Genomic DNA, 15,894 nt, shown 5'->3' on the forward strand with positions numbered 1-15,894 from the left:
AAAATCAGTTAATTCATTTGAAACTGAAGCAACATTGCTTTGAAAATAAAATGTTAATGTACTATAATGATAGTATAGAGAAGGACCAGTAAAAATAACTTGTATGTATTGGAAGAGATAAAATCTGTAGTTACTTAATAGCTAAAAAAGAGGATTATTGTGTAAGAACATGAAATAGCATACTTTGTTAATTCCCACTCTAGAAAATTGTGCAGTATTTACTCTTAATGTTTTTTAAGAGCAGGTAGTTCTACCATGTTTTTTTTTTTAAGGTGTTTATGAGCTAAATCATCCAAAATATCAATAGTTGCAATATCCGGTCCTTCTGCCTCTTATTATTTAAACAGTTAAAATAATCTGTGCCTTAAATATCAATTTTTCAGTGTCTGGTGACAAGGAAGAGGATGCTCCTCATAGAGAAGATTACTTTGAACCCATTTCTCCTGATCGGAATTCTGTTCCCCAGGAAAGTCAATATTCTGATGAAGGCGAGGTAGAGGAGGAACAGCAGGAAGAAGGGGAAGATGATGAAGATGATGTGGATGTGGAGGACGAAGAGGATGAGGATGAAGATGATCGCCATACAGTAGACAGTATCCCTGAGGAGGAAGAGGAGGATGAAGAGGAAGAAGGTGAAGAAGATGAAGAAGGTGAAGGTGGGTGAATTGGCTGGGACTTCTTTTAAGTGCTGGAAACTCGCTTGATGTAGCTTTTAGCAAAGCAAAAGAATTTATAGCGAGATAAATGGCTTTCAAGAAACCCAAGAGTCAGATTGTAGCTGGGCCATGAGACTTGACTAGACTTGAGGATTTCCATCTTTGCTTTGGTTTGTTTTTCTAACAGTTATTTAGTTAGAAAAATGAATTTAGTTTTTTTTTTTTTTTTAAACTAACTGTTATGTCTCTGTTCACCCCACATCTTTAATATCTTCTCTTTAACCAACCAGTTTAAGCTACCTGACTATGTCTCAGATCCATTTCCAGTTTTCTGGGAGAGAGATTCTGTTTGGCTTGCTGTGGTATCAGCTTCCCCTTGATACCATAGGCTTTGTCCAGGGAAGCAAGGATATGCAGTAAATACATGGTGATTAGGGATTTGGTGATCTGTCTTCAGAGGAGTGGTGTTTTAAGCTGCCTAGAATCCCCAAAGATGTCTGTCACCTCAATATTTTGGCAAAATGCTACATTATTATTAGACATTCACAAGGGAAAAAAAGAAATCTCAATTACAGAGGGACATAAGGCATCACGATGCAGTCTTTTAGTTAGGTCTTATTTTTCCTTTGAAAGCAAAAAGAGCTATTCAAGCTAATTGACTCTTAATTTGTCCAGTAAATAGAGTGTAATGTTAAAGCATTTATGTAAAATGACAGGTCATCTGCTTTGTTCTATAAGCTAGTAAAGGGGAGCGTCATTCTACATGAGGATGAGAACCATTTCAGTATCACAGGGGCCCTTTTACAAAACAGAAGTGATTGAGTTACTGAGTGATAACTCTTAACTTACCCCATTTCTAGGATACCTCAAAATCCTTTTTACATTTATTGCATTTAGCAAGTAGTTAGATTTCAGGCAGCTTTGTTAATCAGAGGACATTTTTGTAGAGAAGATAAGAGAATGAAGCTGGTTAATTTGATTTTTACCAGAAGACATCTGGGGATTAGTCTTGAATCAAGTCTCTGTAGGCCCTTTCTTATCAAATATGAGTGTATTGCTATGGTTAAGTTGTTTTGAGCTTAAGAATGTCCATAGAGGGCTGTTACTGGAGGAGTACCATGGAAATATTTCCTTTTCTTTCTTAGGCTGTATGTTACTCATCTCTGTTTTACCACAGCCAGGTAATAGTCATGTTTAAAACTAATAAATTTTCTGTCTCTAGTCCTGTATTACTAAATAGAGGGAAAAACTGCACGTGTTATGATATGAAAACTCTGCTTTGGCAAAGATGGGTACTTTTATAAACAAATTTTCCAGGTAAACATGATACAGAACTGGGAACTGTGTAACAGGTAAATACAGAGAAGTAGAGGTGAAGGAATATGAAATTCTAGTATATTTTTCCTGAGAATATTTGGTATGACTTGGTAATTACGGTATAATTCTTAGTTAATTATTTTGGCCCATCAGTTTATCTTTTCCATCTTAAAGATACTCTCTCACAAGGCAAGCTTTATTTCTTCCCTCCTGAGAGAGGTATTTTTGGTTCTTTTTTTTTTTTAGACATCTCTAATTTTATTTCTGTGAGGGAAAGATCTATAGCAGAGTTACTGTAAAGCTGAACAGATATAATAGGAGACTTTGCTTATGAAGTTTCTCTATAACTGTTCTATTAGGAGTTATAAAATGTTAATAAGTGTTGATAAAATATTGAGGCAGAAGTTAATTTTGTTGATGGAATCATTACTTTTCATTTTTTTGCCACGTTATTAAATAATTTATTTTGATTAACCAGATTGTTTTGCAGTGAACAAAATTGTTTTGCACTGTTACAGTGATGTAACAACTAAGTATTATTTAAACTGATTTTCAGGAGATGATGGTTATGAGCAGATTTCCAGCGATGAAGATGGAATTGCTGACTTGGAACGTGAAACATTCAAGTATCCAAACTTCGATGTTGAATACACTGCTGAAGACTTAGCTTCAGTCCCTCCTATGACATATGACCCATATGATAGGGAGCTGGTACCACTCTTACACTTCAGCTGTCCGTACAAGACCACTTTTGAAATTGAAATCAGTAGAATGAAGGATCAAGGTCCAGATAAAGAAAACTCAGGGGCAGTAGAAGCCTCAGTGAAGTTAACTGAACTGTTGGATTTGTATCAAGAAGATAGAGGTGCAAAATGGGTAACAGCTTTAGAAGAAATTCCTAGTTTAATAATAAAAGGACTAAGTTATTTGCAGTTGAAAAACACAAAACAAGACGCCCTTGGTCAGTTGATAGACTGGACCATGCAAGCTTTAAATTTACAAGTAGCTCTTCGCCAACCCATTGCCTTAAATGTCCGACAGCTTAAAGCTGGGACCAAATTAGTGTCCTCACTAGCAGAATGTGGGACCCAAGGAGTCATGGGACTGCTACAAGCAGGAGTGATCAATGGCTTATTTGAGCTCCTGTTTGCTGATCATGTCTCATCTTCCCTTAAATTAAATGCATTTAAAGCTTTGGACAGTGTCATCAGTATGACAGAAGGAATGGAAGCTTTTCTGAGAAGTAGGCAGAGTGAAAAAAGTGGCTATCAGAAACTTCTGGAACTCATACTTTTAGATCAGACTGTGAGGGTTGTCACTGCTGGTTCAGCTATTCTTCAGAAATGCCATTTCTATGAAATTTTGTCAGAGATTAAAAGACTTGGTGACCATTTAGCAGAGAAGACGACTTCTGTTCCTAACCACAGTGAACCTGATCATGATACAGATGCTGGACTCGAGAGAACAAACCCAGAATATGAAAATGAGGTAGAGGCTTCTATGGATATGGATCTTTTGGAATCCTCAAATATAAGTGAAGGAGAAATAGAAAAGCTTATCAACCTCTTAGAAGAAGTTTTTCATTTAATGGAAACTGCACCTCATACAATGATCCAACCTCCTGTTAAGTCTTTCCCAACAATGGCACGTATTACTGGTCCACCAGAGAGGGATGATCCGTACCCTGTTCTCTTTAGGTGAGACATTTTTGGCTTTGGAAAGAACATTTTACCAGTTATTAGAGGCAGTTTCTTGTGGCTGGTTTTTTTTTTTTTTTAAGCTACAAACCTTTGTTTTATTTTTTAATTTTATTTATTATTTACTTAATTTTTGGCCGGGCTGGGTCTTAGTTGCTGTGTGGGCTTTTCTCTAGTTGGAGACGAATGGAGGCTACTCTTCATTGCAGTGTGAGGGCTTTTCATTGCAGTGGCTTCTCTTGTTGCAGAGCACAAGCTCTAGGGCACATGACCTTCAGTAGTCGCAGTTCCTGGGCTCGGGAGCACAGGCTTGATGGTTGGGGTGCGCAGGCTTAGTTGCTGTGTGGCGTGTGGGATCTTCCTGGACGAGGGATTGAACCCGTGCCTCCTGCATTGGCAGGTGGATTCTTTCCCACTGAGCCACCAAGGAAGCCCCTTGCTTGTTTTTTTAAAAATCTGTCTATAGGTAATGTGTGTCTTTGTAAAGATGCCTTGATATTTCACAATAGGTAGTAGTGAGAAGTATGTTACTGTATTTGAGCTATATTTTGTTAATACTTAAGAGTAGTAATAGCAACTTAAGTTAAAGAGATAAGTAATAATTGGGAGGGGGTTCAGGATGGGGAACACATGTGAATCCATGGCTGATTCATGTCAGTGTATGGCAAAAACCACTACAATCTGTGAAGTAATTAGCCTCCAACTAATAAAAATAAATGGAAAAAAAAAAGATATAAGTAATAATCAACCATAGTGCTTATATTAGCATATCTGTGAGTAAGAATAAAGGAGAAATTGCTGTGTGGCTTCTGGGAAGGTGAAGCAAAGAGGATGGCATAGGAACGAGAGAGCTTTTCCTTGTAAGCCTCTTTGTACCTTATCATTCTAAAACGTAAGTTAAGCTGATAATTTACTAAGTTAATTTTACAGTGCTTGTTAAAGATATATTAAAGGTTCAGTTGTCACTTGTTTCTGCCTTCTAACGCTTTAGTTATCTACTGATACAGTTTTGCCATTTTTAGGTACTCACAGTAGATTTTTTAAATTTGCGTTAATTTTTGAGGGTTTCTTTTTTGGCATTTTGCCTGTAAATAATCTTTACATTTTTATTATTCTTTATTTCAGTGACTATTTTTTGCCTTGCTTTGGAGCATAATGTATTAGCAAAACTTGTCCATTCTAAAATCTGTACCTATCCATTCCTGTTTTTAGCTGAAACTCAGATTTGCCTTAGCTTGAGTTCTTACAGGAGTATAAGATGATAATTGCTAGAGCAAGGTCTAGTAGGAGATGAGGCCCAGAGTACAAGTATAAGGGTTTGGCTTTGAACAAGAGATTGGAAACCTTTTGAGTATAAAAATACAATTATCTTTGTAGTATGGAGACAGTAGAGGAGACAGGTGCTTCTCACTGATCTTGTTTTTGGTAAATTAAGACTTGAAGTAATGCCCTGAGGGTGACTGAGTATAAGAAAAGAGATGATGCTCCCAAATAGTTATTGAGGGGAAACTAGTAATTAATGGCTTATTAAGTATTGCTGTTTTTTTCCCCTCCCATAATTGGAGATTGTACATTTGGGTGTCAGATTTTAGGAGATAAAGGGTTTTGAATGCTGGGCTAAGGAATTTGTTTTTTTTTTTTTTTGGATTAATTTTTCTTTTTTGACTGTGCTGCTTGGTGCGTGGGATCTTAGTTCCCTGATCAGGGGTTGAATCCAGGCCCCCTGACAGTGAAAGCACTGAATACTAACCACTGGATGGCCAGGGAATTCCTGGGGATTTTGTTTTTAGAATGTGAAAGATCTTGAATATTTTAGAGTAGCAGATCTGATATGATCTGAGTAGTGTTCTAAGATTATCTTATAGTTATGAGATGTATTGCCATGAAAAACAAATTGATGTTATTAGGTAGATAAGCCTGTCTGAAGATTCCAGGGTGTGGGTATTGTGCTGAATACTGGGCCTAGTATAGTGGCATTTATAGAGAATGGGAAGACAAATACTGTGCCAATATTGAGAGTTTGTGGTGGAGCATTACTTGGACTTGGCAACTGGACCTGGTAAGAGAAAGTAAGAAGGAGCTAAAATGCTTTGAGGTTTCTAACGAGGGTAACTACTGTAACTGTGCTTTTATGGACAGAAATTGATAAATTAGGAGGGAGAGTGAACTTTGAAAAGAGAACTGATTACATTTTGGAAGGTACATGGGACAAAGCCTGGGGAAATGAGTCATAAACTTCCAAAGTCCTTTCCTAGTTTAGGGCAAAGGATCCCCTTAAGTCCCCTGACAACAAATTGTGACATGTGTGAAATGTTGCATACTGAGGAGTTCATTAGAATCTCAGCATCCAAGCTTTCTATTGGTGGATAGCCATGTAGGCACCCAGTACCTAGCATGTACCAGAATTTCATACTGCCAGAGGGAAAGCAGGTGTTCAGAATAAACCATATTATTTGCATAAACAGTTTATGTGCAGTGAGTATTCTTATCAGTTGGTGGGTGGAAACGATCCTAAAATCCAAGTCCCTAGAGGCCAGCCAAGGCCCAGCCTTTCTAAGAATAAGCATTCTGAGGCCTGCCATGTTAACTATTTTCTGAACATTCTGTAAGGTGATTAAGGATGCTCGTAAGAGTGTAGAAGTGTTTACCTTTGTGGTAAGCATTTACTGCAAGTGTTTTCCTCATGATATAGAAGCCTGAGTTTAAGCAGAAATACGATTGAAAAGGCAATTTTATGCTTTTTGATTACAACTTTGTGACATTCTGGAAAAGGCAAAACTATGGAGACAGTTAAAAGATCAGCAATTTCCAGGGACTGGGAGCTAGTTGGGGGATGCATAGATGGACACAGAGTATTATTAGGTTAATGAAAATACTCTGTATCAGTAGGAATTGTGTCTTTTAGGGGTGTTAGGTAAATTCATACCTTTTCTACTAAAACTATGTGTACTAAAAAATGGTTCGTGGGTATAATAAAAGAGTACTGTTGTATTAAGTACTAAAGATTGATAATTCGGCCTTTTTTTCTTTCTAGAAGTACCAATTCAGATATACTACCTGTAGTAAATCTGAACATACCAAATGCTTTTTATAGTATATGCACTGTATTCTCCCTAGATACATGAATTCAGATATACTGATATGCCATGAGTTGAGTAGGACCATGGTTAAAAAGGAGGGAGCATTTGAAACGTGGCCTGGAAAGAAGGACCAGAATTTAAAGTCAAGATTGATTCTGGAAAGAGAAAATGTCAACAGTTACTAGTTAAACATCTTTTGAATGCTAGGAAAAAGCCTTATAGAACCTTCACTTTTGTTTGGCCCTGTGGAGAGAAGACTTGCTGTTCACATTATGTTTTTAGTTAAAGCAGTATATTGCAGAGAATAAGGATTATTGCTATTAAATTTTTTTTTTTTTTTTTGCTGTTAAAATTTTTAACACTACCTGTCTAATGAAAACTGAATAAATAAAATTTTTTGCACTGACTTAACATATATCTTGTTATTTCTTCTACAGGTATCTTCACAGTCATCACTTCTTGGAGTTGGTTACTTTGCTTCTGTCAATTCCAGTAACAAGTGCACACCCTGGTGTGCTGCAAGCCACAAAAGATGTTTTAAAGTTTCTTGCTCAGTCACAAAAGGGTCTTCTTTTTTTTATGTCAGAATATGAAGCAACAAATTTGTTGATCCGAGCTCTTTGTCATCTTTATGATCAAGATGAAGAAGAAGGTCTCCAATCTGATGGTGTTATTGATGATGCCTTTGCCTTGTGGCTACAGGACTCAACACAAACATTGCAGTGTATTACAGAACTGTTCAGCCATTTTCAGCATTGTACAGCCAGTGAGGAAACTGACCACTCAGATCTGTTGGGAACTCTGCACAACCTTTACTTGATTACTTTTAATCCTGTGGGAAGATCAGCTGTTGGCCACGTTTTTAGTCTTGAGAAAAATCTCCAAAGTCTTATTACACTAATGGAGTACTATTCTAAAGAAGCCTTAGGGTAATTTTATGCTTACTTCTTAAATTTCCTGTTCTATTGGAAAACTACATCACTAGTGGGGTAGATTCTTGAAAGAATGTGTTGTTTTGAAAATAAAAACTATAATTTTTTTTGACATAGCCAATAACTTGTTAATCAAGGATTAGAATGATGAACTCTCTAAGATGTGGATATAAAGACATGAAATAGCAGCTTCTTCAATTTCCCCACAGAGTTAACAAAGATTGCATAACTAAGGCTCAAAGTTATAGATATAACTTAAGAGTCATGAAGACTATCTTGGTGTCTCTTCCCTCACCTGCCCTGACTTTAGAAGTGTTTTGACTGGATGAGGGAGTTTGAGAATGATAGTGGTTTTTGAAGACCTTTCCCTCTTGGGCAGAGGGTTTTGGTCTATGAGAAGAGAAACTCGCTCCTCCTGGTTCATGCCATACAAAGCAGTGGCTTCCTTTGCATCCAAGTCTTGATACGACCCCTTGAGTGACAGATCTCTCGAGGGGACTGTAAAAGGCGAACAGGAGTGCTTCTATGCCTAGCAGTACCTTTACAGTTCTGTAGTGGAAGTCTGAATAATCACAGTGGTAGATTGACTCATCACACTTTTTCCTATTTATCCAGAGTGAAGAAACATTTTAAAGGAGATTAATGAAGTGTGCTTCCTAATCTTTCACTGCTGATGAAGTGTACTTATTCATATTTTATTGTTCTGATCATATTTCTTAATAGAATTCCACTTTCCATTTTGACGCATGTGCTTTGTTGTTAATATACTTTTAAGTAGTGGTTTCAGGTGAATTGGAGGTTAAACTAAAATGTGATTTCCTGTTTTCAGGAAGTTAGTAATGTTTCATGGTAAAATTCCTTGATCCTCTTAAAACCAAGTAAAAAAAAACAAAACAGTTAAAAAATTGTTCCTAAAAAATTATTTTCATACCAAAACCTTTAAAACCTTATTTTGTTTCAGTGATTCCAAGTCTAAGAAGTCAGTCGCTTATAATTATGCATGCATACTTATCTTGGTGGTGGTCCAATCTTCCAGTGACGTCCAAATGTTGGAGCAGCACGCAGCATCTCTCTTGAAGCTTTGTAAAGCAGACGAAAATAATGCTAAATTGCAAGGTATGGCACTTGAAAGTATTTTAAGCATTTATGATACATGAAGGAAAAAAGCCCTTGACTGTCTGTAGTTCGTATTTGCCATTTGGGACCAGGGGCTTTATCATGTTTGATAATATACCTAGTAACACCCTCTGTTAACTTTCTGTATAAGTTAAAACACCTTTTATGGAGGTATTTTATATGGTATTCTTAAGAAGATTTTTTTAGGAAGTTGTTGAAAATACCTTTTTCTGGGAAGTCATGGAAATTTGTAGGTGGTTGAAGTTCCTAATCAACATAGAATTAAAGATGAACTCAGAAGCTCAGTTTTGTTCAGAAGTTCAGAAGTATAGTTTGTAGGTGTGTGTGTTCTTTGAATATGTGCTTATTTCTGAGTACCACTTAGAAATCCATTTGTGCTTAACACATACGTGCTATTCTCAAGTGAAAAATGATGAGAGAACATTATTTTCTAAATGTATATTGAATGAAGTTTATTAAGTTTATAATAAGGTTTATAATAAGGTGAACCTTATTATGTAGGTAGTCTTGAAAAGTTCAAGGTATTTAATTATAGGTTTTTATTATTTTATTTTTGTTCTTGGCTTTTGACCTAGCCAAATAGAAATTTTAACACAGTAAATGTTAGGATAGTATGTGGCCACTTTTCTTTTTTCTCGTTTGTCCATGCTGCGCAGTATGCGGGATCTTAGATCTTAGTTCCCTGACCAGGGATGGAACCTGTGTCCTTTGCAGTGGAAGTGAGGAGTGTTAACCTACTGGACTGCTGGGGAAATCCCAGGCCTCTTTTCCTTTTAATCCTAAAAAGATTAAAGTTTAGGATTAATCCTAAAAAGATTAAAGTGTTACCAGTAAAAGTTGGATACTAAACTCAACTTTCCATATTGAAAATAGATTATTTTCCCCCCTCGAAGTATGCCCTTACAAAAAGAGGGTATGTAGCATCTTCAAAGGTATTATTAATGCTTTAGTACATATTCTGGGTGATGAGTACACTTATGTTTATTTTATTATTCCTTTTATCTTTCATTTGAGCAATATATATTCTATATACATGAAAGAGGTAATTTAAAAGTGCATAGGAAAAATACTCAGATGTAAACTGTTGTAATCCTCAGAAGGAGTGTAGTACCAAGGAGAGATGACTCTTATTTGCAGTTTCCGTCAGTTCTTCTTATAAAGTGTCTAGAAATTATTACATTAGAACACTTTTATAAAAACATTTTTGGTGATAGGTAGCTTCTACCCCTGGGCCGGAAAGGTCCCTTGGAGAAGGAAATGGCAACCCATTCCAGTTATTCTTGCCTGGAAAACTCCATGTACAGAGGAGCCTTGACGGGCTACAGTCCACGGGGTCACAAAGAGTCAGACATGACTGAGTGACTGACACTTTCACTTCACTTTTATGGCACAGCTTCCAGGCGGTTCAGTTGCAGTAACGGTGTATTTCATATATTTTTTCCACAAACAAAGTTTTCTGTTACTGTTTTGGTGGCGAGAGTGATCACTTTTAATTCTGTAAAGGCAGATTAGGAAATTGACAAAATTTAAAATTCATGTTACGGGAAAAGGCCCTCAGCAAATCTTCCTCCATGATTTTGATCCTGTTAGAAATGAATGCATTTGTGTATGCTATTTTGGGGGGTGTGGGAATCAGTGCTACCACTTATTAGGTGCTACCACTTATTAGGTGCTACCACTTATTAGGTGCTACCACTTATTAGGTGAATAAGCACTATGTTATTTTGTTTGTTTATGGGTAGTTAATTTTATAATTGTTTCAATGTTGTAAGTTGATTGCTGTAGAAAAATTCAGTTTAGTTAGATAGTTCTGTTTAATCGTATAAACATTTAAGTTTTCAGAAGCCAAATAACTAACAGTGATAGTTTCTTATTTCTGAACCAGTATAGTACAACATTTACATTTTATTTTAAGGCTTGTTTAATTAATTTAGACACATAATTCCTGTATAAAATTGACTCCATTGAAATGAGCATGGATTTTGCAATCTGAAAACATGGCTTTTCTCTGGAAAAGAATACTTTCACTTCCTTTGTTATTAAGTCTTGTTTATAAGGCTTTTGTTTTAAAATATTATATTGTAAATTACTTTTCATTTTTAAGAACTTGGCAAGTGGCTTGAACCTCTGAAAAACCTTAGATTTGAGATTAACTGCATCCCAAACCTAATTGAATATGTTAAACAGGTAAGTAAAACTTAAAAGTATCTTGATTTTATGGAACTGTGTGGTAGTATATAGTAATGTTATATTAAATCACTTGTATAGATAATGTAATTAAGTATATTTGATTGATTTACTAGTCCTGTGGGTATAGATTGGTAGTGGGTATAGATGGATATATAATTGTGTGTATACATGAACACAGATGCCCACAATGATATTGCTTTCTATTGCCAGATTCTGTCCTATTTTTTTTTTCTCAAATAAGAATAATATCACCTACTATTTTGGTGACATTTACAAAGGTGTTTTAAATTAAATGCTATAATAATGTGACATATAATTATTTTAGTTAAACTTTCTGAAAAAGAATTTTCCTCAAAATTTTTAGGTGAAAATTGGTAAGAGTTAATTGTAGATAACTGGAATGAGGACTAGTTCTGTTTGTTCATTTGGGATGGTTAAATTACTTCAATCTGCAATTGAAGTAATTCATGGGAGTTGTAAAATCTTATATTTCATAATATTACAGTTGAAAAATTCATATACAAGCCAGGTAATTCATAATGAAAAAATCTGTTATAATCAAAACATTGTTAGTTTGGGAAGTTTAAAAAGTTTTCTTTGCTCCTTTTAGTTGATCCAGTGTGTATCATAGGATGAAGGACTAAAGGTGCTCTTCTTTTTTTTAAAAGTGCTCTTCTTTTTAAGTGCTTTAAAAAAAAGTGCTCTTTTTTTTAAGGTGCTCTTCCTTTTTTTCTTTTAAAATGATGCATAAAAAGTTTTAAACTAGAGGGGCAGAATGGACCTTGAATTATCTCTTTTTCCTCCATCTCCCCCTAAGAGTAGTTTTAACCTCCTATAATGCCATCATATTCTTCTGTTCTTTATTTTATGCCTCAAAGAATATCTAGAGGTTTTCATTATATTCAGTCTTTTATTTAGCGGAGGTATATTAGTGTCCTGTAAATTTAGATGGTCAGGTATTTAGGGTACTTGTGCATAGTTAGGAGAAAATATTAAGTATCCAGTAAATACCAGAGGACTTGGATTAAAGTATTTAACCAGTAAAAAGTTCAGTGCTAGAAATTTGAATTCCATGTTTTAATTAAAAGTTTTAATTTTTATGTAAATCCTTGTCCCATTAAGTATGTTTATTATAAATGACTGTTAAGATGTGCTAAAAAACAGCTGATCTAGGACAGAAACGTCACTCTGTGGCTCCCTCCTGTCTTAAGTAACTTGTGGAATAACTGAAAGGCAGCAAGGAAGAAGTTAGAGGGAAAGATAACCTAAGGTGGGGAAAGTGAAAGTCACTCGGTCGTGTCCGACTCTTTGAGACTTCATGGACTATACAGTCCATGGAATTCTCCAGGCCAGGATACTGGAGTGGATAACCTTTCCCTTCTCCAGGGGATCTTCGCAACCCAGGGATTGAACCCAGATCTCCCGCATTGCAGGCGAATTCTTTACCAGCTGAGCCACAAGGGTGGGAAACATATGAGGAAAAGCATTTTCTTATTTTTAGGTTTCAAACTGGGAGGTTTAGAGGCTGAAGTAGTAACATTTTAAAGTGATATTTCTTCTAAGTTTTTTAAACCATCTATTTGCTGCTCTTTGAAAATTACAAAAATAAAGCAGCTTAAGTGTAACTATTTGTTGCCAGGAAACATAGCCTGGGCAGGTGCTGAGGACATAGGTAATTGTATTTCTTTTTCCTCTCTTCATGCCCCAAATGGCCATCATAACTAGATTCCTGTGGTATTTGTGTTTTTTGAAATATATGTTATGTAGTATTAAACCACTCCCGGATGCTTCATCAATTTTGAAAGAGGTTTTAATACCCACAGGGCTCTGTAAAATCAGAATCCTTGCTTTCTTTTTGGAAAAACAGATATATAGAAAGAGTATCCACAAAGGAGCTATTTTAAATTCTTAACATGAAGAGTTTCATAAATATCTGTATGTAGCCTTTGTTTTAGTCAGTACTTTTTAATATACGTGTGTCAGCAGTTATTCATTTTATAAACATAATGTCACATATGATACAACATATGCCAAAGATTGCATAACCTTTAAAACTTCATTAGCTTTATTCATGTTTTAAGTGTACTTAGGAAGTTTAAAATGATGTAAGTACTTAACTTGAAACTCCTATTTTTAACCAATGCCTTCTCTGGGTCTGATAGGTACTAAGAAATTAAAGTTTCTGTTCATTTTTATTTTTGAAGAATACTGATAACTTGATGACCCCTGAAGGAGTTGGCCTTACTACTGCCTTGCGTGTTCTCTGTAATGTGGCCTGTCCCCCACCCCCTGTTGAAGGTAATGTGGCTACTGTACTTAAAAACTATTTTTTAAGCCTGGTGTAAATATCATTTATTAAATAAAATATTAAAAATATTAATAATTATTAAAAAATCTTAACCAATGATTAATATTTAAGTAATTAGTTTTGTGTTTTTTTTCTCCCTTATTTATGTAAAGGTCAACAGAAAGACCTGAAATGGAATCTTGCTGTCATTCAGCTTTTTTCTGCTGAAGGAATGGACACCTTTATTCGGGTGCTGCAAAAATTGAACAGTATTCTGACTCAGCCTTGGAGGCTCCATGTCAACATGGGGACTACCCTTCACAGAGTTACCACTATTTCGATGGCTCGCTGCACACTCACTCTTCTTAAAACTATGTTAACGGAACTGCTGAGAGGTGGCTCCTTTGAGTTTAAGGACATGCGTGTCCCTTCAGCGCTTGTGACTTTACACATGCTCCTCTGCTCTATCCCTCTCTCAGGCCGTCTGGACAGTGATGAGCAGAAAATTCAGAATGATATCATTGATATCTTACTGACTTTTACCCAAGGAGTTAATGAAAAGCTCACTATCTCAGAAGAGACTCTAGCTAACAATACTTGGTCCTTAATGTTAAAAGAAGTTCTTTCTTCGATATTGAAGGTTCCTGAAGGATTTTTTTCTGGACTCATACTCCTTTCAGAGCTGCTGCCTCTACCATTGCCCATGCAAACAACTCAGGTATCACTTCCATATAACATGCATCTTATAAATGATGGCAATAACACTTTTTTAAAATCCAGTGGTTTTGCTTAAAAAAACAAAAACAAAACCCCCTCATCTCCTTCCCCTAAGAAAGACAAAATAACTGGATGAGGGTGAGATAAAAACTGAAGCAAGTTGGTCATTAAGGAAACATGGGAGTAACATTTTAAATAAATTTTTGTTAATGTGAATTTTATTATGCTGTTATGTATACTTGTACTTTTGTTGTTTTTAAATCCTTTTCCCCCACCATTAACTAGGTTGCTTCATCAATGGACTCTGCTCTACTGACTGCTAACCTGAGAACAATAAGATTTTTTATTAGATGCATTGAACTCAAGCAAATGTTTAATTGTATAACAGAAAATTAAATGTTTTAAGCATGCAGTAAAGATGTTCTTTTCATATTTAGTTCTTCCTGAACAGTTTTTGTGATTGTAAATAAATATTTTTAAAAAATCCATGTACACACACATTATACTTTTTTAACAGGTTATTGAGCCACATGATATATCAGTGGCACTCAACACCCGAAAGTTGTGGAGCATGCACCTTCATGTTCAAGCAAAGTTGCTCCAAGAAATAGTTCGCTCTTTCTCTGGCACAACCTGCCAGCCCATTCAACATATGTTACGGCGTATTTGTGTTCAATTGTGTGACCTTGCCTCACCAACTGCACTTCTGATTATGAGAACTGTGTTGGATTTGATTGTAGAAGACTTGCAAAGGTATTTTCATTTTGCACTAAAAATTTTTTTCCTCAAGGTATTTTTGACACAAATACTTTAAAAAAAAAATTAACAGCCTTTGGAAACCAGGCTTTAGAATGCTCAGATAATATGTGTACCTATAAAATACACACATACACATATATGAATATATGTATGTGTGTATATACACACACACACACATATATGAATATATGTATGTGTGTATATACACACACACACATATATGAATATATAAAGATAAATTTTAATTAGAAAGCTATTATTTTATGTGCAAGATACCTTGAATTATTTCAAGATTTGGGGTACTGGAAAAGTGAACTACGAAGTACTCTGACTTAAGAAAATATGTTATTGAAAACCCAAATTTACAAAATTTTATAGTAATTGTAAAATTCCAGAGTTGTCATACCCAAGGAATGAAATTTTTTATTAAGATTTGTATAATATGTGTTGAAAAAGAAAATTATTAAGTAATGCCTTAAAATCAAGAATTTTGTTTACTAAATGTGTTGATTTTATTTCAGCACTTCAGAAGATAAAGAAAAACAGTATACTAGCCAAACCACCAGGTTGCTTGCTCTTCTTGATGCTCTGGCTTCACACAAAGCTTGTAAATTAGCTATTTTGCATCTAATTAGTGGAACTATTAAAGGTGATGAAAGATATGCAGAGATATTCCAGGATCTGTTGGTTTTGGTGCGGTCTCCTGGAGACAGTGTTATTCGTCAGCAGTGTGTTGAATATATCACATCCATTTTGCAGTCTCTCTGTGATCAGGTATTTATAGTTATTTTTATAAATTCTTTGTGGGTGTATATATTTTCAAAAAACTTCTGATGTAATTCTTGGCTGCTAACAAAGAGATCTTATCTGTTTCATTATTCATGTTATTGCTTAGGGGGAATATTTGACCAGTGAACCAACAATAAAATGATTTGGTGCTACATAACTTTCTTTGACCTTGTACATCACATATTTCTCTGAAGAGGTTTTTTCATTTTCTTTATGAGATGCTGTCTTTGGATATTTATTCTATGTGCCATTTTAGTCTTTGGGATTGGTTATGTCTGGTAATTTCATTTTCTTTCCAATTATATTCTGTACCGATTCATTCTTGAATATTGT

General features: G+C 35.3%; 1 protein-coding gene across 3 annotated transcripts in view; it reads left to right on the top strand.

Annotated features, from left to right (window-relative positions):
• The window catches only part of VIRMA (vir like m6A methyltransferase associated), a 62,695-nt gene that overhangs the window by 29,027 nt on the left and 17,774 nt on the right, over positions 1 to 15,894 (top strand). For 2 of the 3 annotated variants that reach the window (XM_061123762.1, XM_061123764.1), the window contains exons 7-15: positions 384 to 656; positions 2,530 to 3,670; positions 7,188 to 7,679; positions 8,644 to 8,798; positions 10,924 to 11,006; positions 13,214 to 13,307; positions 13,470 to 14,014; positions 14,531 to 14,766; positions 15,294 to 15,546. In XM_061123762.1, the coding sequence (XP_060979745.1) occupies positions 384 to 656; positions 2,530 to 3,670; positions 7,188 to 7,679; positions 8,644 to 8,798; positions 10,924 to 11,006; positions 13,214 to 13,307; positions 13,470 to 14,014; positions 14,531 to 14,766; positions 15,294 to 15,546 (3,272 nt within the window). The remainder of the gene's footprint in view (positions 1 to 383; positions 657 to 2,529; positions 3,671 to 7,187; positions 7,680 to 8,643; positions 8,799 to 10,923; positions 11,007 to 13,213; positions 13,308 to 13,469; positions 14,015 to 14,530; positions 14,767 to 15,293; positions 15,547 to 15,894) is intronic. The other variant, XM_061123763.1, reaches the window with a different exon arrangement.

Source organism: Dama dama, chromosome 21, assembly GCF_033118175.1.
Source record: "Dama dama isolate Ldn47 chromosome 21, ASM3311817v1, whole genome shotgun sequence".
Taxonomy (NCBI): domain Eukaryota; kingdom Metazoa; phylum Chordata; class Mammalia; order Artiodactyla; family Cervidae; genus Dama; species Dama dama.